Source organism: Toxorhynchites rutilus, chromosome 3 (assembly GCF_029784135.1).
Source record: "Toxorhynchites rutilus septentrionalis strain SRP chromosome 3, ASM2978413v1, whole genome shotgun sequence".
Taxonomy (NCBI): Eukaryota; Metazoa; Arthropoda; class Insecta; order Diptera; family Culicidae; genus Toxorhynchites; species Toxorhynchites rutilus.
The window spans coordinates 157,633,563-157,657,255 of NC_073746.1; the positions used below are offsets into that span (position 1 = coordinate 157,633,563).

At 38.3% G+C, this 23,693-nt stretch overlaps 1 protein-coding gene across 5 annotated transcripts in view; it reads right to left on the minus strand.

The window, feature by feature from the left end:
• Positions 1 to 23,693, minus strand: part of LOC129780091 (serine/threonine-protein kinase 24) — a 242,469-nt gene that overhangs the window by 23,582 nt on the left and 195,194 nt on the right. For all 5 annotated transcript variants that reach the window (XM_055788011.1, XM_055788008.1, XM_055788012.1 and 2 more), the window contains 2 exons: positions 17,572 to 17,667; positions 16,543 to 16,671 (listed from right to left, as the gene is read on the minus strand). In XM_055788011.1, the coding sequence (XP_055643986.1) occupies positions 16,543 to 16,671; positions 17,572 to 17,667 (225 nt within the window). The remainder of the gene's footprint in view (positions 1 to 16,542; positions 16,672 to 17,571; positions 17,668 to 23,693) is intronic.

Genomic DNA, 23,693 nt, shown 5'->3' on the forward strand with positions numbered 1-23,693 from the left:
ATCATCAAACTAGGCTATCATCGGTTCACCAAGATAATAATTGTTCAGGAATTTTGTGTGTGATTTGATTTCGCATGACAGTAGCAATACTATCTCCACCAAGGATGACAGCTAAGCTAATCGAAATCTGGAATCGGAAAGGGCTTCTGTTGAGAAGAGCGCAAAGCGGAGATAAGTGGGTGTGTCTTTCTGTGTGTGTTTGTAAAATAATATCCGAAGTTATTAACAAGCGACTTGAACAAAATAACACCGTAGTTTTACGTCAACAAAGTGGTCGTGTCTTGTACACAACCTCCTATAATTTTTTTGTTACGGTATTTTTAAAAAATCATACGTACGATGACAGGAAATATATTCAAGATTACGTAAAAAAAATCATTGGTTAAAATCGGTCCACTAGGAAAACCCCCACAAATTTACAAGGTTTTGGTTGCAAGCATTCAACAAACCGGTTGCGGCTATTCAGGGGACACTTCAATTGACACCAATTATTTTTTTGTTTGTTAAGTAATGTATACCTAATTAAACTGTGGTTTCAGATTAATCATAGTAATTTATTTTCTCGTTCAAAAAAATCGCGAAAATCACATACTTTTCCATGATTTCCATAGTGTACTAGTGTCAGCATAGGAATAACGTCCGAAAAAGGGACGGATGTCATTTTATAGGTTTTTTTCAGGAAAAATACATGCCGTCAGCAGTTCGGATGGATTTTCGATCTTTTCGTGTGATACAATCTATAATTTTTTTGCACAGTACTGCTGGTAACCGTATTTGCTGAACCTACAAAATGACGTCCTTCCCTTTTTTTACGTTATTTCTAGGCTGAGAAATGTCCTACTTTATGCGACCAAATCATAACTGAAACAGGCTTTACTCAAAACGAATCTTATGGAGCAAAAATGGACTGACTCAGATACAACTTGGTCCCAGCTGTTAGATGTCAAAAGTCGTGATGAGAAATTTCTGTATAAAAAGAAAATGGATCGAATGTGTTGATAAGAGCAAACCCTGAAAAAGGAATTGTCCGATTTAGAGCTGTCTTTATTCTATCATATTTTCTGTATCAAACATTTATTCCATGTAACGGATAAACATTTTATTTGCAAGTGGTTGAAAAATCTTGAACGAGATTTTGAACGTGAATGTGATAACGAAAAATAAATTTTGGGCGGGACGCAGTTTGCCGGGTCTACTAAAGCGTTTGTGAGACACCCCTTGATAACAATAATTAGCGTGTATTTTCGCTTTACAATGCCAACAAAACTCAGGGAGGGACCGAGGGGTCAAGGATGAAATGAAGGAAAATTTGAAGGCAAAGTTCAACTAAATCTTGTACATTATACAATTCAGAGAATTATGAGAAAACCTTTTCATGACATATTCTGTTGTATTTACACGACATTAACAAGAAAAATAGATTCAAAATAAAAATAAACCTTTATTTTATTTGTTTTCCTTTATTATTCGATACAGATTTTTTTGTCAAAAATACAGATATACCTTGTTATAGAGACATTCTTAGACTCTCAGACTTCCTCAGGGAAAATTTGGAAAATTTAATTCCCATATGTTCTACAATTACATAGTGACAAGTGCTGTTAGTCCATTTGATATTTGCGTTAGCGAAATTGATCTTTGTTTGAAACTGGAAATAGATTTTAATGTGATGAAACGCACTCCTAAATCTTCTTCTATCTATACCAATAAAAAAGTATCGCCGAATGTGTTTTGAGTTTTGGATACTAGGAATTTTATAGTAAAAGGTAAATTCAACGGGGTCGATTAGAAGATCAATTAATGAACAGTTCTGCGATTGGACCCATGAACTTGCTCATAGTAAGAAAACGTGAATGTTAGAAGGTACTGATAGCAAAAAACAAATGTTGGGCGGGATGAAGTTTGCCGGGTCAGCTAGTAAATTATATTTTTAATGAAATATTGTTCTGTAATTAAAGACTAATTTAACTTAGGTCTATAATTTATGAAGTTAAAATCTATTTAGACTTAAGTTTAAAAATGTACTATTAGTGTTGAAACATCATCAGTTGGCAAAAGCTACCGATAGCGAAAAGCGAAAGGTGCTAGCATTTGCGATGTGAATTTATATGCAATTGAGGAAATGGCTGCCATCAACCACTTCGCCATTGCACATCAGCATCCACAGCGCGCACAGGAGAAGCAGGCTACATATAATGCGATTGTGGAAGACAATTGCTTCCGCTCGAGGAATCAATAAATTTGTGCAAAGTTGAGCGGATAAGTAAAACGCATCAGCAGAAACGAAGCTGCTCGAAGTGGAAGAGAACTGAATATTCAGCTTGGTATGGTACAGAAGCGGTCGAAGAATCCTATGAGACGGCGAGTGTCGCATGTATTTGATTCTGGGTGATAATGGCTGGCACTCAATTATGAGGATTGTTCTTCAAATAATTGATTTCATCCGAACGAATAAAGATAATGGAAAGTCCCATTGAAAGGCACAATCAAAAGGAAGCTTCCGCCATCGCCAATCGATGCCAACTGGAGCATATTATAAGTTCAACAAAATATGTTCACACCCACACACACACACACATATACATTCCGACGATAGCAACGAGGGCTCACCAGCAAAAACAAACGGTAAACCACATACCACAGTATGGATATTTGCATAGACAAAATATAAACACAGTCCCACGTCGTTCGCAGGCAGCGCACCTCGATATGGTTGTGAGTTATGCAGTTTTAAATTGCTAATGCAATGCGAGCAAACCAAGCCGACGCCACTAGTGGAATCTGTAATAAAACCAGTGTGTCACCGACTGACTTAGTTGTTACGAGCAATTTGAGAAAAAAAAGTTTGATAATGATACCAATATTATCTTCGCAAATGTTTTAAATGTGAGTTTCGCTTTCTTGTTTTCAATGCAATGACTAATGGAAGTCGGCCCACCTCTGATGTTTATCATCACGGACAATGGAAAATGGGTTGAATTTTGGGTATTAAAATTAAAATTATGAATGAAAATTAAATTCTCCGTATCAAACTAATCTAGAAGAATATAAAAATCTCGTGTCACGGTGTTTGTGCGTCGAACTCCTCCGAAACAGCTAGACTGATTTTGATGAAATTCTACATAACAAAAATTGGTAGGCATGAGAATAGGTCGTAAGGTATATATCATACCGCTAAGATACCGATTACCGTATATCCAATACCGAATAGGGTGGCTATATGCGGAAAAAAAATCAATTTTCTGAATAATGTTTTTCATAAATTTAAAGTGTGCTCCAAAATATACGTATAATCACAAATTTTCACCCTCTTATCCCAGTGGAGGCGATCTGGCGTAGTGGTAACATCCATGCCTCTCACGCTAAAGGTCACGAGTTCAATTCTCACTCCCGACATTCTTCCAAAATTGGAAGTAAAAAGTGACGAACCAGCCAAATGAGTTAAAAATCACTATAATACAGATAAAAAAAAGCCCTCTTATCCCCATCCTCTATTTTTCAATCGCGATTTTAGTATTCTTGTATAAACAATATTCAAATAAGTTAATCGCCGTTCTTTTTTCAAAAAGAACGAATTCATTTATCTTGTTGAATGACAATGACCTCGATTTGCTTAAAGCCAGGCGCATCCCCGGCGAGATGGAAGCCTTATGGAATGAGCACAATAAATTATTGAAATTCTTCAAATCACGTATGCTCGGATTGTAAAATGACGAGCACGCTTTTGTCATCAATCCTGATTAAACATTGCTGTAATCATGGTAGACGAGTAAACAGTGACGCGAGAAATTGTGATTCGAAGAAAAAAAAATCTGGATATTTATATTCATCATCGATACACATCGTTCATAAGTTCATGTTCCTAATGTCCAACTTATCAACGTAGTATTACTTGAATCATTTTTTAGTAGAACATAGTTGAGATTTTTATGCCAATCAACATACGAGTGATGAGTTCTAGAATATGTGTGGTCACATCGCAAATCAGAAAAAAATTCTTAGCCGAAAAATTCGCTGACCAACGGATATTGTATAAAAATTATACAACGAGATCCCGCCATAATAACTTTATTCATTACTAGCTGACCCGGCAAACTTCACCCCACCCAAAATGATTTTTTTTGTTGTCAATACCTTCGAACACTCACGTTTGCTTACCAAGCGAACGTTCATGGATCTAATCGCAGAACTATTTATTGATTGATCTTTTAATTGACCCTTTACAATTACCTTTTACTATAAATTTCCTAGTACTTCTACCAAAACTCATTATAATATAAAATTATTTTCAGACACTATTCAATTACTTGCAAAAAATATGTTTCCCCGTTACATGAAATACATGTTTGATACAGAAAATAAAATAAAATGAAGACCGCTCAAATCGGAATATTTCTCTCTCGAGTTCTGCACTTACTAACACATTTGGCGATTCATTTTTATTTATATAACTAGCTGACCCGGCAAACTTCGTCCCGCCCAAAATTTATTTTTCGTTATCACATTCACGTTTTTTTTTTACTAAACGCACGTTCATGGGTCCAATCGCAGAACTGTTCATTGATTGATTTTTTAATCTAACCTTTAAAATTACCTTTTACTATAAAATTCCTAGTACTTCTACCAAAACTCGTCATTATAATATCAAATTATTTTCAGATAGAATTCTCGTTCAAGATTTTTCAACCACTTGCAAATAACATGTTTATTCGTTACATGGAATAAATGTTTGATACGGAAAATATGATAGAATAAAGACAGCCCTAGATCGGATAATTCCTTTCTCGAGTTTTGATTTTATATCAACACATTCGGTAATCCATTTTTATTTATATAGATAGAAGAAGATATAGGAGTGTGTTTTATCACACTATCAGCCCCCTCTCCTTCAGAGAGAGGGGAGGAGTGTCTATCTACCATAGGAACGTTTAGTGCCCCCTAGAGCCTTCACATGCCGAATTCGGCTCTATTTGCTTGATTTTCGAGTTATGCAGAAATTTGTGTTTCATTTGTATGGCAGCTCCCTCTAAAGAGGGGGATGGAGTGCCTAACCACCGTAAAACATTTATTGCATCCTAAAACCTCCACATGTCAAATCTTATTTCATTTGCTTGATAAATTCTCGAGTAATGCAGAAATTTGTGTTTCATTTATATGGAAGCCCCCCCTTGGAGAGGTCTCAAACTATCATAAGAACCTTCCCCGACCCCAAAAACCCCTACATACTTTGTGTTTCATTTGTATGGCAGCCACCCCCCTTAAAGAGGAGGTGAGGAGAGTCGAACCATCATAGAAACATTTAATTTCCCCTAAAACATTCACTTCACAAATTTGGCTTCATTTTCTCAATTTTTTCTCGAGTCATGCAGAAATTTGTGTTTCATTTGTATGGCGACCCTCCCCTTAGAGAGGGAGGAGAGGTCTCGAACCATCATAAGAACCTTTCCCGGTCCCAAAAACCCCTACATACAAATTTTCACGCCGATTGGTTTAATAATTTCCAAATTTATAAGAATAGACAGAAATACAGAAAGCCAGACAGACATAACTCCATTTTTATATATATAGATGAACATCACTACTAATTTTGAATGAATATATATGAACATGTGGTTAGAGGAGATGAAACAAACAAGAGAGTGGAGAGAGCTCTATGGATTTTTATTTTTATTTTTCGTATGACATATTTTTTTATTTTTCGTATGATGATTCGACGCGGCCAGGCCGATGTCTTGAGCAATGTTAACAATTCATGGTCGACATGAACGCGCGAACGAGCGAACGACTGCGATTTCTAAGGCACAATGAAAAGGAGCGTCAGAGAGAAAATTTACTTGCGAGACGCTATCATGAGCAGTACCGACACAGTCTTCGCTATTGCCAGACCAAAACGTAATGCACATGGCATTACAGCACGTTTGTACAAACAAAACATGAATTCGGTTCCACACGTTGCTAGATGTATTCGGTTGAATGGTAAACGCTAGGATCCATACACCCATTTTAGTTAGGTTAGTGGAAAAAATACGCCATGAGGATATCGATAGTGTAATTTCCTCGGAAATTCAAGATCCGTGTACTGATCAACCACTCATCCGTATTCCTCAATCCGATCGAGTCAGAACTACCCGAACGGATCACAGTTTTTCATTCTGTAGTCCGTTGGACTCAAGTCCAATCAAATCCAAAACTTATGAAGTAAAACTAGTTCTTCTGTATCAAATATGTGCTCTATGTAACAGAGTAACAAATTCTCTGCAAGTGAGGAAAAATCTTGAATTTTGTTTGACTTTATACTATGGATAATGTTTTGACGGAAATGCAAGGAAATTTTTAGAAAAATAGTTAAGTATTTGTATACGTTGAATTATATTTGCACAACTCGATTGGATGAACGGATTTCAGAATGCAAAATTGCGATCCATTTGAGTATAATTTTTTTTTTACATTTTACATCGAACAAAAAGAATATGATTTTTTTCAAATTTTTGTCAGCAGTCAACATCTTTATCACTCCATTTTTTGTATGTCATAGATCCTATCCTCAAATATCCGTTTGATCTTCATCGAAGAATGGACCGTCATCATACTCGGGCTCAGGATGATACGACATGAAATGCTTGATTTCACTGATTGCGCTGATTTTTGAATTGCTCTACAACGATATAGCGGTGCGACATTTTTCTTTTTAATAGAACACAATAGTTCATTTTTATCGCTCACTTCCGATTAATCCTACTATTATCGTTAAATAAATAATGTGACAGTACAACGTTCACCGAGTCAGCTAGTTTTCTATGCAAACAAAAATAATTTTCTGGAGGTGGGAAAAAAGTCTTCTACAAAAACTGTGTCTGGAGATAATTTTATATTATAATGATATGTCATCGCGGATATAGAAATATCATCCACAAATGGGTAAGCGCAACGAACCAATACCAACACCAACTTCAAAGGCTGGATTGACGCCAAATAAGGATGATGTTGTGGGATAGCCACATGGACATTCAATTCAAAGCTCTATTGTTCACCATTGGGTAGATTATACGAAGCGGTTAAGAAAAAAACGCCCAGAATTGTTTTTCATTGTGACAACGCGAGACCACACACATCTATGATGACGCACTAAAAATTCGGGAGGTTCAGAAGTTTCGATGCTTTCATCGTATAGCCTGGCCCTTGCACCGCCTGCCTATCATTTGTTTCGAGTTCTGCAGAACTGATCAATGTTAAGTCAGAGGGACTGAAGCATTTTAAGCATTTTGTAAGCTGCATACAACATTTAACAGTTTTGGATAATCACGCGTACAGCTTGAATAACGGATCGAAATTATTTGAATGATCAATGAAAACTCGAGTCAACCGCGAGTAATCGGTTACCTACCTTATTAACCATAGTGTTAATGAAAAATGTTTATATATATTAGTATAAACATATAGTTGAAAGTTTGGCCCCTCAAACCTATTTAACTGAGCCTGTAAAAATAAACGAATTGTTTGTTAAAAAGTAATCTAATCTTTTTGTATTCACCTTCTTCTTTTTCTGGATGAATGTTATATCCGGATGAATGAATTTGGGATATTAGTTTCTCTCGGATAAATGGTATTCGGATAAACTTTATATTACCCTGTCCAATCCATCATAAGGCGTCATACCATCGAATTCGTATGTAAAACTAATGAGAACACTTAATGCAAATATTCGAATTACGCATTTAGGAAGCTGGTAGAACAGACATATCCTTGAGTTGCCTGCAAAGAGCCTAGATTGGATGGATTTCGACAACTCTACAATCCCGGAACTAAGCCATTCATCGCAGCGTTTTCAATCGCTCTCTGATATCTGGTGAATTCCCTACCTGCTGGAAGGAATCTTTCGATTTCCCGATTCACAAAAAGGTTAGTAAAACGAATGTATCTAACTATCGAGGAATAGCTTCATTAAGTGCTACCTCCAAGCTATTCGAGCTGATTATTCTCGAAAAACTAGCTCAAAACTTCGCTTACTGCATTTCAGAGGATCAACATGGCTTCATGCCCAAGCGTTCGACGGCTACTAATTTAGTAAAGTTTACTTCGTTCGTCATCCGCGAAGTTGAGCTAGGCCATCAAGTAGATGCCATCTATACGGATCTCACCGCTGCGTTTGATAAAATGAATCACGATATTGCTTTGGCTAAATACGATCGATTAGGTGTTCAGAACAATTTGCTTGCCATCTTATCTGACTGGTCGAAGCATGTCTGTAAAAATTGGAGACTATGTTTCTTCTCCCTTCCCTGTGACATCCGGAGTTCCTCAAGGCAGCCATCTAGGACCATTTCTGTTTCTACTATATATGAACGATGTCAACAGTGTTCTAAGATGTCTTAAGTTGTCTTACGCTGATGACCTGAAACTGTATTCAGTGATACGGAAACCAAGTGATGCTAGATTCCTTGCAGATCAATTGGAAGCTTTCGCCGAGTGGTGCCAACTGAACCGCACTCAATGTTTCGAAATGTTCCATAATATCATCCGGCAGACAACGTACATTTATTCATTATGATTATGTCCTATCGGGTACTACCTTGAAACGGGAATAGACTGTCAAGGATCTGGGAATACTCATCGATTCTAAGCTCACGTTCAAGGATCGTGTCGCTTACGTGGTGTCAAAAGCTTCCTCTCGACTCGGTTTCATATTTCGTTTCGCCAAATCATTCAAAAATGTATATTGCTTGAAAGCCTCATTAGTGCGGCCTACCCTGGAATACTCGGCTGTAGTGCGGTGTCCATACTATCAAAACGGGACGAATCGCGTCGAAGCTATTCAACGAAAATTTGTTCGATTCGCTCTGAGGCATCTTCCGTGGAATGACACCGTTAATTTACCCAGTTACGAAAGCCGTTGTACGCTCATACATCTTGAACTATTGGAGGCGAGACGCAACACTGGGATGGCAAGCTTCATTGGTGATCTGATCCAGGGAAACATTGACCGCACTTCGTTGTTATGCTGTCTACATATAAACACCCGCCGCCGGAATTTACGCTCACATACTTTCTTGTATAACCGTCCCTCACGAACCAACTATGGATTCAACGAACCTATGCGTAGGATGTGCCGAATCTTCAATAGATGCTACGATGTGTTCGACTTCAATGTTTCTTGTTATTAAAACAAATGTAGTTTCCGTAGTGTCTTAAACTAAGTTGTATAGAGCGAGTAGAATTCGTTGTCATTGGGGTGAATATTTCACCTGTTGACTATAAATAAATAAATAGAATTGGTTCAATAAAATGCACTTCTTTTCGATAACTCCCAATGAGTTTCCGTTTATATGGCAACGCAAACGTCCTTCACGGAGCAAATTAAGATATCTTCCAACAAATCGACATAGTATGTAAACTCAAGCATCGCACACAAATTGACCGAGCATGTATGACATTCTCTGGTCTGGTCTGGCCTGGCCGCGCAATCATTGGCTTTGTCGTGCCGCCGCAGGGTGTCAGTCCAAGATGTAAAGTGAATGTACTTTCGCACCGCTCAACTGGCTACCACTTAGCCAAACAACAAAGTAAACAGACAGTCAGACAAACGCTAACGTGTGTTTTGTTGAATTTGAAGATAAAGCAAATGTCACCATCAATCACATCCGACTCGGGCTGTTTGAAGAAGCATTGTTTGCGCGTCTCAGCTCCTGTCGTCATCCCCACGTGTTTAACATCGCTGCTGCTTCTCCTGTCATTACTATTTCGAGACACACGAGACAATGATGCAAACGCTGTCTGCTGCTTCTGCTTCAGCAGGTAATTCTACCATCTCCAGCCAGACATTCTTCCAACTTGCATTAATAATCAAGTACAGAGCTGATGACAAGCGGTGCTCTGTGACAGGTTTCAATGTTGGTTTGTGAGCGAAATTTAAATTTCCTCCGTTTACTTATGAACATGTGAACAGAGGGAAAACTACTTACGTGAATTAGTTCTTTGTTTTAAATTCAAACGCAAAGTGCGAGTATTCCGGCTCAGTTTGCATATTTCGCAAACTTGTCTCTGGTGCGTTGGAGAGAACTACATTGTAGGAGCTTGACCACCACTGCCATTGAGCATTCTCATATGCGTGCTTGATGTGTCATTTGCATGCGTGTCGTGCTGGTAGAAGTTTTTGTGTTCCGATGGATCCGATAGCTCTCTAGCGGTGCCTGTAGCCTGTAGCCTGTTTTGTTTTCACCATATTTACGATCTTTGTTTCGAAGCTGTCGTGAATGTATGACTCAGTCGATGCTGAATGCTAATCACGTATCGCTAGTTCAGAAACAGTTTACGACCGTTCTGTAAAATCCATTACGCCGGCAATGTTCACTGGTTACTTGAGTCACAAAAAAGGAGGAAGCGTTTTCTTCGAGTTGGGAGTAGGTGTATGGCCCGCACGAACTGACCATATCGAAACAATGTATCGAGTTCGTATTTATTGAATTCGTTGTTGAGATACCCCAAAAGTGTTTCATACGGGTGTTCTCCCGTAATTTTTGCTTCGTTTGGCTGATCCTACCTCTCGAAACAACCGCAGAACGAGCAGATGCGCTGTTTTGGTGAATAGTAAGAGCGATAATCTAACCTAGTGCAGTAAGTGAACCTAGCATTGAAGTTCTTCATAGAGAGTTTCAACGCCAAATGACAGACCGGTCAGAATCGAATGGGTCCAATTTGAATAAAACTTCGAATACATTTCGATTTCGATTTCGATCATGTAATTTAAAGACATTTGGCTTCAAAATATTGTTTTCGAAAACCCCGATTTAATGTACCCATAAATGTGTATTGTTTGCAAGGGATAGGATCGAATTGGAATAGGAAATAAAGAGGCGTTCTCTATTATCGTTCGCGAATATAGATCGCGTTCAGAGAAAACAATTTCAGGGGGGTTCGTGAATACTCGAAATTACGAATTTAAATTATAGGAGTACCGGTAAGTTTCTTATTTTTCAAAAATTAATACTTTATTCTGCGAAAATGGTTACAAATTTATTATTTAATATGGGCAATACCATCGCTAGTCACAACTTTTTCCCATCTTTCTAGCAATTCACGAGTCCCTTTGCGGAAATAATCAGCCGGTTTGTCGGCTAACCATGAATCGATCCAATTTTTGACTTCACCAAAATTCTAGAAGTGCTGGTCAATCAGGCCATGTTAAATCGACCGAACAAGGTAGTAATCGTAGTAGTCTGTAGTAGTAGTCTGGAGAATACGGCGGGCGGGATAGGATCTCCCATTTCGCCGTTTGCAAGTTTGTTTTGATCGGTTTCGCGACATGCGGCCCAGCATTGTCATGCTGCAAAATAACTTTATCTAGTCTTTGCTCGTATTGCTCGTATTGGCGGTTTTTCCTTCAGTGCACAGCTCAAACGCATCAATTGTAGTCGGTAGAGGTCCCCCGTAATGGTTTCATTCGGTTTTAGTAGCTCATAGTACACCACACCCAGCTGGTCCCACCAAATAGACAACATAACCTTCTGGTCGTGAATATTCCGCGCGGCCGTCGATGTTGATGCATATGTTGCCCGACGTTTAGAATTGTCGTAATGGACCCACTTTTCATCGTCAGTTACGATTCGATGCAAAAAAAAATGAGTGGGTTACATCTATGATATAACCGCAAGGTTGACGTGGGACTACCTTAGCGTAGCAATCATTTGTTTGCTTTAATTATATTTTTGGTTGAATGAAACAATTCCCGAATTCAATTGAATTCAATATATTTGCTTTATGAGTAAAAAGATTGTATAATTATATAAAGGGTGTGTCACATCAAATTGCATCACGGAAAAAACGCTGTAGAAATTCGCCCAGTAGACCGATCCTTTTGAAAATTTTAGACAGTAAAATAAAAACTATTAAACAACTTTTGGCTTTTTCTTTTTATTCATACTTCGAGCCCAAGCCCGTATGCTCGCACCTTCCTCTTTACCTCGTCCATCAGGTTCTGTACAACGTCAGGTTGTAGTTTTTTTTTGAACAGAAATCCATTTTCTCTTGAAGTCCGCCTCCGATTTGACAACTTTTGGGTTCTTCCGGAGGGCCTGCTTCATAATCGCCCAATATTTCTCTATTGGGCGAAGCTCCGGCGCGTTGGGCGGGTTCATTTCCTTTGGCACGAAGGTGACCCCGTTGGCTTCGTACCACTCCAACACATCCTTTGAATAGTGGCACGAAGCGAGATCCGGCCAGAAGATGGTCGGGCCCTCGTGCTGCTTCAATAGTGGTAGTAAGCGCTTCTGTAGGCACTCCTTAAGGTAAATCTGCCCGTTTACCGTGCCGGTCATCACGAAGGGGGCGCTCCGCTTTCCGCAAGAGCAGATCGCTTGCCACATTATGTACTTTTTGGCAAACTTGGATAGTTTCTGCTTGCGAATCTCCTCCGGAACGCTGAATTTGTCCTCTGCGGAGAAGAACAACAGGCCCGGCAGCTGACGAAAGTCCGCTTTGACGTAGGTTTCGTCGTCCATTACCAGGCAATGCGGCTTCGTCAGCATTTCGGTGTACAGCTTCCGGGCTCGCGTCTTCCCCACCATGTTTTGCCTTTCGTCGCGGTTAGGAGCCATCTGAACCTTGTATGTATGCAGGCCCTCCCGCTGCTTGGTCCGCTGGACGAATGAACTTGACAAATTCAGCTTATTGGCGACATCCCGGACCGAACTTCTCGGATCACGTCTAAACTGCTTAACTACGCGCTTGTGATCTTTTTCACTCACGGAGCATCCATTTTTGCCGTTCTTCACCTTCCGGTCGATGGTTAGGTTCTCGAAGTATCGTTTTAGTACTCTGCTGACCGTGGATTGGACGATTCCCAGCATCTTACCGATGTCCCGATGTGACAACTCCGGATTCTCGAAATGAGTGCACAGGATTAATTCACGACGCTCTTTTTCGTTCGACGACATTTTTCCAAATTTACGAAAAATTGACAGTGAAGCATGGCCAACGTGATCTATACACTCTTATCTGACTATAAGCGAAAGCTGAAGATATAATTCCTAAAAATTAAATTTCTACAGCGTTTTTTCCGTGATGCAATTTGATGTGACACACCCTTTATAAGGTCAATTCATGCGTTGTGATAGATTATGTTCTTCGTTACAAGTAAATTTATTGAGTCCTTTTACATTTCGTATGATGCCGAGGACAAAATATGTGAATGGAAGAATTATCAAATGATTATTTTATTTTACGTTTCCTTCTGATGTTTGCATCTCTCAAGTGTATGTACTTCTCGAATCGCGAATTTGCTTGATTTGATGAACTTCAGGCACTCAGTTTCGATTTTGACATGTACGTCGAACGCATATTGTTTAATCAATAGGCGTCATCGCAGCTATTGGTTATCAACATCTTGCCTAATCATCAAATGGTATGCGTAGTAATTCAGAGAGCAGAAGATATGCAGGCATATCCTTCAATGCAAGCTTGAATAACCGAGCCAAAGCGTGGTATTCGTACCCGCTTTTGTAATCCGTGTTAGGAAAACACTTTTCGGAGTGCAAAAAAAACATACGAGTGCAGAAGTACCCCCGGAAGACCGTGTTAAGGAAACATATTCTAGTTTGCACAAAGGCAAGCGAGTACAAAAGTACTCGCAGTTTGCATTTATTTGCAGAGCCGATTTCCCCTGACATCTTGGTTTTAAAGTCTGTGTTAGGCAAACACATTTCAGTCGGAACAAAAATGCCCCCGACTTGCATGAGTTTGTAATGTCAATTTCCTCAGACACCTTGGTTCTAAAGTCTGTGTTAGGGAAACACATTTCAGTCGGAACAAAAATACCCCCGACTTTCATGTATTTGCAATGCCGATCTCTCCAACGCTGCTTGGTTTTGAAGTCTGTGTTAGGGAACATATTTCGGTGAGAACAAAAGCCCCCATACTTTCACGTATTTTCAATGCCGATTTCCCCGAGGCTGCTTGGTTTTGATGGCTGTGTTAGGGAAACCGTAGATCGGGCCAATCAAAATGAGGCAGTAAGGGCGTTTAGATAACGCTTAACATTTTACAGTTATTCAATTGTTTATCTTATGAAAAATAACATTTTATTAATTGCGATAGAAGCGTAGAAATATTCCCTATCAATTGATGCAAACATCTTTCCGATCCAAATGTAAGAAATGTTCGAGTTATAAGCATTCGGAATCTTTCATTTTTTCCTGCATGTTCTGTGTTTAGGTTTTCATTTTACCCCCATATACTCCGGTTAGACGTAGTCCCACGTCAAAAAAAAACCCTTTCTTTTATGCCGTTGGAGCAATTGGTCGCACGTGAAAAAAAAAGCGCTCGACGTCTCGTGGCTTCAATTCATACGGCACCCAATGTCCTATCTTTCATTCCCATTGCTTTTAAACGATCGTATATGGTATGCCGAGCTACTTCAAGTGTATTTGCAAGTTCTTGTTGCGTTTGTGACGGATCTTGATCGAGTAAAGCCAGAACGTTATTCGTCTTCCAAGTCAAAATTACTCGTTCGCTAAGTTGGAGCATGCTCACCATAAACTTTCACCAAAATGCGATGAATTTCCGTAGCTTTTTTCTTCATATTAAAGTAATGAAGTAACAACACTCTCGTTGGTACGAACTTCGACATATTCGAAGAGGCAAAAAATTATGTTGTTTCCGCTTCAACTTTTTGACATATACTGAAAAAAAAGCACAATGACAGTAGCTTTCCAACGAATGTCTTGAAATTTGATTCACTGGAATAATAAACGAGGTTCGCCGGGTCAGCTAGTATTTTAAAATCATCATACTATTTATCGGATACACAACACACACTTGCTCAATATGAATAGTAACCATCGTGCTCCGTAGAAGTCTTTGGGAAAAATATTCAAAACCGAGATATTAAATAATTGTTGTTGTATGAAGGCGTTTACAACTACATCCAAAATAATCTTAGCGCATTTTTTGACATCTTCATACATTACATTCAACGAGCTCAAAATCAACCAAAAATGTGCTATCCACTCATACTGGTACAGCATTTACTCGAGCGAGAGGCGGTTTTGTGTATAAAATATACACCATAGCAATATACAGCCATTCCTTGCCAAACCGATATAGTGGTGCTCCGATTTCTGTGAAAAGTGATATTTTTATCCATTATCGCAAAATATTAGACCCGTATTTTTTAATTTTTTGGTAAGGGTGACCATTTCCATTTTAGGGTGATCCGGAAATAAATTTTTTTTTTTCCAAAAATGACTTTTTTCAACAAATCATAACTTTCGATCTACAGAACCGATTTAGATGATCGATTTGAACTAGTGAACCGACTCAAATGATCGATATATCAAATGAAAACCACCTAGTCTTTTATTATTGATTGAATTTGTTTTAGTTTTCATGGTCTCGGGACCAATGGTGCTATATTTTTTTTATATTTATTTATTATTATTCAAAAATCAAGGATGTGTTCTTTTTCGATTTTGAATTATAATTTTTCAAAGTTAACCGTTGGTTTAAAAATCATTTTTACCCTTTTTTCCAAAAATGACGTTTTTCAAAAATTCATAAATTTCATATCTACCGAACCGATTCAAACAATCAACACATAAAATTGAAGTTTTCTTTGGAAAAAATACTAAATTTGCAAAAAAAAAATTCTACTCGCATAGATCTCGTCTAGTCGCATAGAAATATCGAAGGAAGACTAGAAAGATGTTTATTCTGGGAAATCATATCTCAAAAACTAAAAAGAACACATCTCTGATTTTTGAATAATTATCAGAAAAATTATCAGCTTTCAAGAAAAAATATAATAAATTGGTTCAGTGGTTCAAAAATTAGGAATTTTTTGACAAAAAATCATTTTTGGGAAAAATAGAAAAAATTTTTTTTCGGACCACCCTAAAATGGAAATGGGCACCCTAATAAAAAGAATAAAAATACGGGTCTAATGTTATGCGATAAACATCAAAACTACCACTTTTGACGAAAATCTGAGAACCACTATATCGGTTTGGCATGAAATGGGTTTATAAGAGCAATATGAGAAAGCAAAATAAGAAACACTTCGCAAAAGGGTTGAAGTTTTACGTTGTTTACGCTCTCCGTTTTACTCTCTTCTGTATATACTTGGTGAGATCTAATTTCATTTTATAACGTGTGAAGCTTACGCACCCGGGGCGGAAGAGTTGATTTGCAACACCAACCAAACAGACACTTCATAGTGCTGAGAAGAAGTTATTTATTCAACATATTCGAAAAATAAATTTTTGTTATTCAAGGAACTTAATGATTTTTTTTTTCATTCATTAACTCATTTTATGATCATACTATATGTAATGCCATTCATCATTTTCGGGAAGCTTCCGTGGTTTGTCAATTCAAGAACAAACAAACGTCGAAAAGGTGGCAATGAATGACACTTTGAGTGATATTTTGGACATTTTCTAGTGAAAAAGTTAATTGGTTTCTGCTCGCAATCAGTCCGAAAATCAATAACTATGTTGTTGACATTATCAGAAACTTTACCCTGATAACTTGTTATATGAGAAGCGCACTTACCTTAAGATATGAACCGAAATATTTCGTGACAAACGGCGAGTCACACTGTGATAGCACCATGATTTCCTGTTGTATGTCTTCGATCTCATCTTCTGCCTCTTCAAGGTCGATTATTTTGATTGCCACCACCTACGAAGAAGAGGAGGAGGGGGCTTGTGAGTTTTTGTGTATAGGAATGTCGGATTAGATTTTCTGTGTGTGACATTCTGAGTTTAGTGACATTATTGAAATGTAAAAATAACATTCATAACAATAACATCATTACTCTGAAATTATTGGTATTTCTAACAATTCGACGTTTATCACTTATTCGAGATAGGGTTTATGGTATTGTTTTATTTTCGTAAATCTAAATTTTGTTTGTTCACTCAATAACTTTGTAGAATAAATGATAAAACAATAACTTCTTGGCGAATTCGGTTTATTCAGAAACATTGAAAATTAGAAAAAAAGCGTGAAATTCCGACACGACTCATTTAATGATTTGTCAACAGTGATGTGTCGGACCGGAAACTTATTTAATTGCAGATAGTACCAGATTGTAATCATGGCATATTTGTTAACAAACATAATTCTCTATAACCTTGGAGGCACATTGAAACGTTCGGAGATCCTACAAAAGCCTTCGAAACTCGAGTGGTATAAGAAAACTAACATTTTATACAAGTTAAACCCATTAGTCGCCCAGCATGGAACGGTATGATTTAAAGGAATGATTAAAAAATTATCACCAACCGACCGAACAACTGCGCATCAACAGCGGTCCCAGCAGAAGAAGTTTTCGCAATGTAATAGAAAAAGTTTTCACCTCAATTGAACGAATAAATCATTTGTGGGCGGCGTTAGTATCAGTTCTTTGCTAAGTAGTTTTGCAGTTCCAAGGAGAGAGACGGTGAGGGACGTTCGTTCTGGAAGATGGTCTCTTGGAAAACTTTCCAATTTTATAAAACCCCACCGTGACAGCAACAGTCTGCGTTTATAATTCATCTCATTGGGGGTTCGCTCTATCGCTCCGACGGCGACACTCACCTGCTGTGTCCTGTTGTCAACGCCTTTGAACACTTCACCGAAGGATCCTTTCCCGATTCGTTCCTGCTTTGTGAAGATTAGTTCCGGGTCAACTTTCTGGAATGAGACGGGTTAAAAATCAAACAAAATTAGCAATGGGCAGAAGTATGTTCAAATGTGTAAACACAGAGCAATAATTTAATTAAAAAGTTTTCAATTAAAATTTAATTCGTTTAGTAGCACTGGACAGCGGGATGTGGCAGAGGGACATGTCCTATTTCGTCGCCACTCTTCTGCCCAGGATAGGCTGGTCTCCCACTGCCACAGCGGAAAACGAAAACGATGAATTCGTTCCTGTCGGCAATAGCGCCCAAGAGGGAAATGCCTGGATGTATGGATAGTGTTTCCGTAAAAGAGCGGCTAGTTATGATTCTGTAATGGTGACGTTGCGATGAGGAAAGGAAACAGCAGCAATGTCCCATTGGCGAACGACATTTATGTTACGTTATTACGGAAATAGAATTTCGTGATGACTAACGGGATGTTGCACGTAATCGGACGCTAGAGGTTGTATAATAATATCCTTTTAGCACTACTATCGTTTGCGTCCATTGAAAGGGAGCAATAAAATGTTTAAAGTTTTCACAGATTTCTCAAATGTTTGTTGAACGGATATCACAACAGTTTGCCAAAACTTCGCAAAGCAAGCAAGTATTAATTCGTTGATTTCAATATACAGCCATTCCATGCCAAACCGATATAGTGGTTCTCAGATTTTCGTGAAAATTGGTAGTATTTTTTCATTAGGGTGACCATTTCCATTTTAGGGTTGTCCGAAAAATCAACATTTTCCTTCTTTTTTTTTCTTTTTTTTTTTTTTCCAAAAATGACTTTTCAAAAATTCATAATTTTTGAACTACTAGACCGATTCAGATGATCGACATATCAAAGTAAAGCCAGTCACCTGGTTAATAATACTATATCTGTTATGAATTTTTTTGTTGGGAAAAAGAGGAAAAAATGGATTTTTCGAACAATCGGTAAACTTTGAAAAATCATAACTCAAAAACGAAAAAAAAACGACTCTCTGATTTCGACATACGTTATCTCAGCTTTTAAATATAGCACCTTTGGCCCCGAGACTATGAAAACAATAAAAAATAACGAGAGCAGAATTCAAATTTTCTGCTGGTATAATATTTTTTTTCAAAAAACCATTTTTTTATATGTCGATCATCTGAATCAGTCTAGTAGTTCAAAAGTTATGATTTTTTGAAAAAAATCATTTTTGGAAAATGGAGGAAAAAGTTGATTTTTCGGACAACCCTGAAATGGAAATGGTCCCCCATAATAAAAAAATAAAAAAAAATACGGGTCAAATGTTTTGCGATAAAGAACAAAACTACAAATTTTCACTAAATCTGAGAACCATATATCGGTTTGGCATGGAATGGCTGTATACATAGTAAACATTATCTTTCAACCCACCTTATGACAGCCATTACCAGAATATTGGAATGCTTTAACGCAATCCGCGCCTTTGTTTACTTTTCCTTGTTCCGTGAAATCAAGACAAACATTTTTGCGCGCTGACTCAATCGGTCCGAAAATACTGATTTTTTCAAAAATGTCGCCAAAACTCTATATCAGGTAATCAAATAGGGATAATGAAGTGTAGTGGGTTTGAAAACTAAACTGATTTTTTTCCGTATAGCTCTGAGCATTCAAACTCACCCCATGTTTTTTTTCAATACTGGGGCAGGGCCCGAAATCTTCGAAGGTGAAGAATGAGGACCGACTCTACTATCAGTAGCTTCGCTTCGACTAGAACTGCTTCGGCAGTCGCCGGCAACAAAAAGTGACTTGATAAGAAAATGAATTGACTAGCGAGGATGACTGGTGAACTAGTCCAGTCAGTGGTTATTTTAACTGACTCGATTAATGAATACAAATCTGCCTCTGCATTCAACTGACTTCAATCCACACTTCCATTTTCCCCTGACACTAATTCATACCCGCGTACGCAATATTATTTTTACGTCCATATAAAAAGGAACGAAAACATGATATCTTATGCAAAAAAGAAGTTACCCCATCAATGGACGGTTATTGTCTACCCATCGTGGACTTAAACCAACAAGCTTAGACATTTATCAAGTATGCTATAAAGGTCCTCGCGTTAGTATTAGTAAATAGCGTGAAAAATAGCGCACACACACTGCACGCTATTTTATACATGTGAGTAATTTCCGTGTACGATACAAAAGAATCTAGCTCACCTGCAGCGTATGTCAAACCACCTTGAACTCAAACATCGATGCATACACACGTACATGGGAGAGAGAGAAAGAGAGGAACGAATTCGTTTTGGGGGAAGTCACTTCAAAATGCAATGAGGACAATTTGACTGGGAAGAATGAAATTATATAGTCGAGTTGGTAGAGGGAGATAGCGACTAAACGCCCGACTGCGTGAAGGTGCAAAAAGTCATTACTAACTGAATACGGATATAGTCAGTCAGGTAATCAGCCGACTATCCTCAGTTGATTGTGACTATGCAGAGCCCTGCCCTGGGGTAAGTTAAAACCTGTGAAAATCGCCTATTTTTTAAACATTGCCGGACGCTATTTGTCGGTTATTGATGTATGAATGAATGATGATAAATTAAAAAAAATAAGAATCATTCATATTTCGTTCCTCAGTATGTACTACATAATTTATGAATACACATATATGATACAAGTAAAATTTGTTAATTTTGCAACTAGGGGTCGTTCAAATATTACGTAACGCATTTTTTTTATTATTTCAGACTCCCACTTCTCTACATAATTTTATTTTCTTTATTTATTTCGTCTTCGAATTTTTTCGCACAGACTACAACTTAACCTATATTCTTAAGTCTATGTTTAAAAACAGCTTTATTTATATTGAATTCGAACACTGCACTAACACTATTAAAATCTTACAAACATGCATAAAAGGATTGTGGTATCCATACGTCGTTCTACTCGTAGGGAGCTGGTTACGTAGTCGACGATGAGGTACAGTTATGTTGACATTTTGAAGAAGAGACGGGCAGTCTATGTTAGCTGTCAGCAGGTTAAACACAGCCGTCGCAATTTAGTCCGTCTGGATGCAAGTGTTTCAAGGTCGATTAGTTTACAGCGATCGGTATACTCCGGAAGTCTGGAACCGTCCCTCCACGGTAGCTGGCGTAGCGCAGGAAATATTTTTGGACTCTTTCAATTTTCATACACTGTACTGCATGGTACGGAGCCCACACCGGGACAGCATATTCCAGTATGCTTCGCACAAGCGAACAGTACAAGGCCTTTAGAGCATACACATCGGTGAAGAACTGCTTACTACATTTTCCAAGTTTTCCGTTTTCCGTTTTCCAAAATCCAAGAACAGTAAACGCTTTGGCCGTGGTCAGTGCTATGTGCTCGTTGAACTGCAGCTTGCTATCAATTATCACACCAAGATCACAAATAGAGTCTACATGTCCAATTGAGACCGAGTTTGTACTATACTGCCCATGTTTGCATAGGAGACGTAATCACCAAAACCATTAGTGTTGAGAAAACGCAATTATGTTGTTTTTTGCCTACAAGCGTAATCATGCAAATTTTCAATGAAATATTCTGTCCAGTTGAAGGATTTTATCGGCAAAAAGAGGGCCTAGGAGATTTTGCGGGTTAAAACATATTTTTTTCCATTTGGAAAACGCTTACGTCTATTAATGCGGACAATCAATCGTTTCAATGAACATTTGTTTGCATAGCTAGACGTAATCACCAGATTGCTCTGTTTGTAGCGTTAGTATTTACATTTCCGATGATAGTCAAAACGTCTCCGTCGGTAGTTTCAGTTGTTATCGGATGAAACAAAAAAGTTTGGAAGAAATTTAGTGAAATGTCTGGAAAAGGTGCTCTGGATTTGTTGCGAGTCTAGAATAGTACTTTTTTCCTGAATACTCTGATAAGAACAGCAGGTTCGTGTTATTTTCACTTATTCAATTTGTAAAGGTAATATGCAATGTTGTTAATTTTAGCAACATGACTTCCCGATATCACGATATCACGATTTTTTTTGTTGGGAAAAAGAGGAAAAAATGGATTTTTCGAACAATCGGTTAACTTTGAAAAATCGTAACTCAAAAACGAAAAAAAACTACTTCTGATTTCGACATACGTTATGTGAAAAATTCTCAGCTTTTAAATTTAGCGCCTTTGGCCCCGAGACTATGAAAACAATAAAAAACGAATACAATTAATAATAACGAGAGCAGAATTCAAATTTTCTGTTGGTATAGTATTATTTTTCAAAAGACCATTTTTTATATGTCGATCATTTGAATCAGTCTAGTTGTTCAAAAGTTATGATTTTTTGAAAAAAATCATTTTTGGAAAATGGAGGAAAAAGTTGATTTTTCGGACAACCCTGAAATGGAAATGGTCCCCCATAATAAAAATAATAAAAAAATACGGGTCAAATGTTTTGCGATAAAGAACAAAACTACAAATTTTCACTAAATCTGAGAACCCTATATCGGTTTGGCATGGTGGAGTGACTTACACCAACGGTATGAATAGTGCTGAGTATGTGGAATAATTCGATGTCGAATCCGAGGAGATATAATGCTAAGAACCAATATTATTTCAATTTTACTACTGATCTGATTGTTTCATTATCTACATGAAGATTCAAATGCAGAAATTTAGGTAATTATAACATTAAAAAACACAATTGCTTCTCTTTGTTCATTGCAGTGCAGTGTACAGAAAATAGTAATTATATAAGCAGAGTTTCAATGGTTTCTTATATTCATCTATTAAGAAACACTACGTAATAAGACACTATCATGACAGGCATGTTTGGACTCTACAAAGAATGTGATTCAAATGTAGATTTAGCTTATAGCACATAATACTGATAATTGTTGATTTTCGAATGATGTATGCAAGCTGTGTTCGTCTGTTATGCGGACAAACAGTGATTTTCCGGAAACGTTTTTTCAAAATTGCTCAAATGTTTTCGAACAAAAAATGTTTGCATGTTGAGCAAGCGTATTACATTGCGTAAAGGGTGTGTCACATCAAATTGCATCACGGAAAAAACGCTGTAGAAATTCGCCCAGTAGACCGATCCTTTTGAAAATTTTAGACAGTAAAATAAAAACTATTAAACAACTTTTGGCATTTTCTTCTTATTCATACTTCGAGCCCAAGCCCGTATGCTCGCACCTTCCTCTTTACCCCGTCCATCAGGTTCTGTACAACGTCAGGTTGTAGTTTTTTTTTGAACAGAAATCCATTTTCTCTTGAAGTCCGCCTCCAATTTGACAACTTTTGGGTTCTTCCGGAGGGCCTGCTTCATAATCGCCCAATATTTCTCTATTGGGCGAAGCTCCGGCGCGTTGGGCGGGTTCATTTCCTTTGGCACGAAGGTGACCCCGTTGGCTTCGTACCACTCCAACACGTCCTTTGAATAGTGGCACGAAGCGAGATCCGGCCAGAAGATGGTCGGGCCCTCGTGCTGCTTCAATAGTGGTAGTAAGCGCTTCTGTAGGCACTCCTTAAGGTAAACCTGCCCGTTCACCGTGCCGGTCATCACGAAGGGGGCGCTCCGCTTTCCGCAAGAGCAGATCGCTTGCCACACCATGTACTTTTTGACAAACTTGGATAGTTTCTGCTTGCGAATCTCCTCCGGAACGCTGAATTTGTCCTCTGCGGAGAAGAACAACAGGCCCGGCAGCTGACGAAAGTCCACTTTGACGTAGGTTTCGTCGTCCATTACCAGGCAATGCGGCTTTGTCAGCATTTCGGTGTACAGCTTCCGGGCTCGCGTCTTCCCCACCATGTTTTGCCTTTCGTCGCGGTTAGGAGCCTTCTGAACCTTGTATGTACGCAGGCCTTCCCGCTGCTTGGTCCGCTGGACGAATGAACTTGACAAATTCAGCTTATTGGCGACATCCCGGACCGAACTTCTCGGATCACGTCTAAACTGCTTAACTACGCGCTTGTGATCTTTTTCACTGACGGAGCATCCATTTTTGCCGTTCTTCACCTTCCGGTCGATGGTTAGGTTCTCGAAGTATCGTTTTAGTACTCTGCTGACCGTGGATTGGACGATTCCCA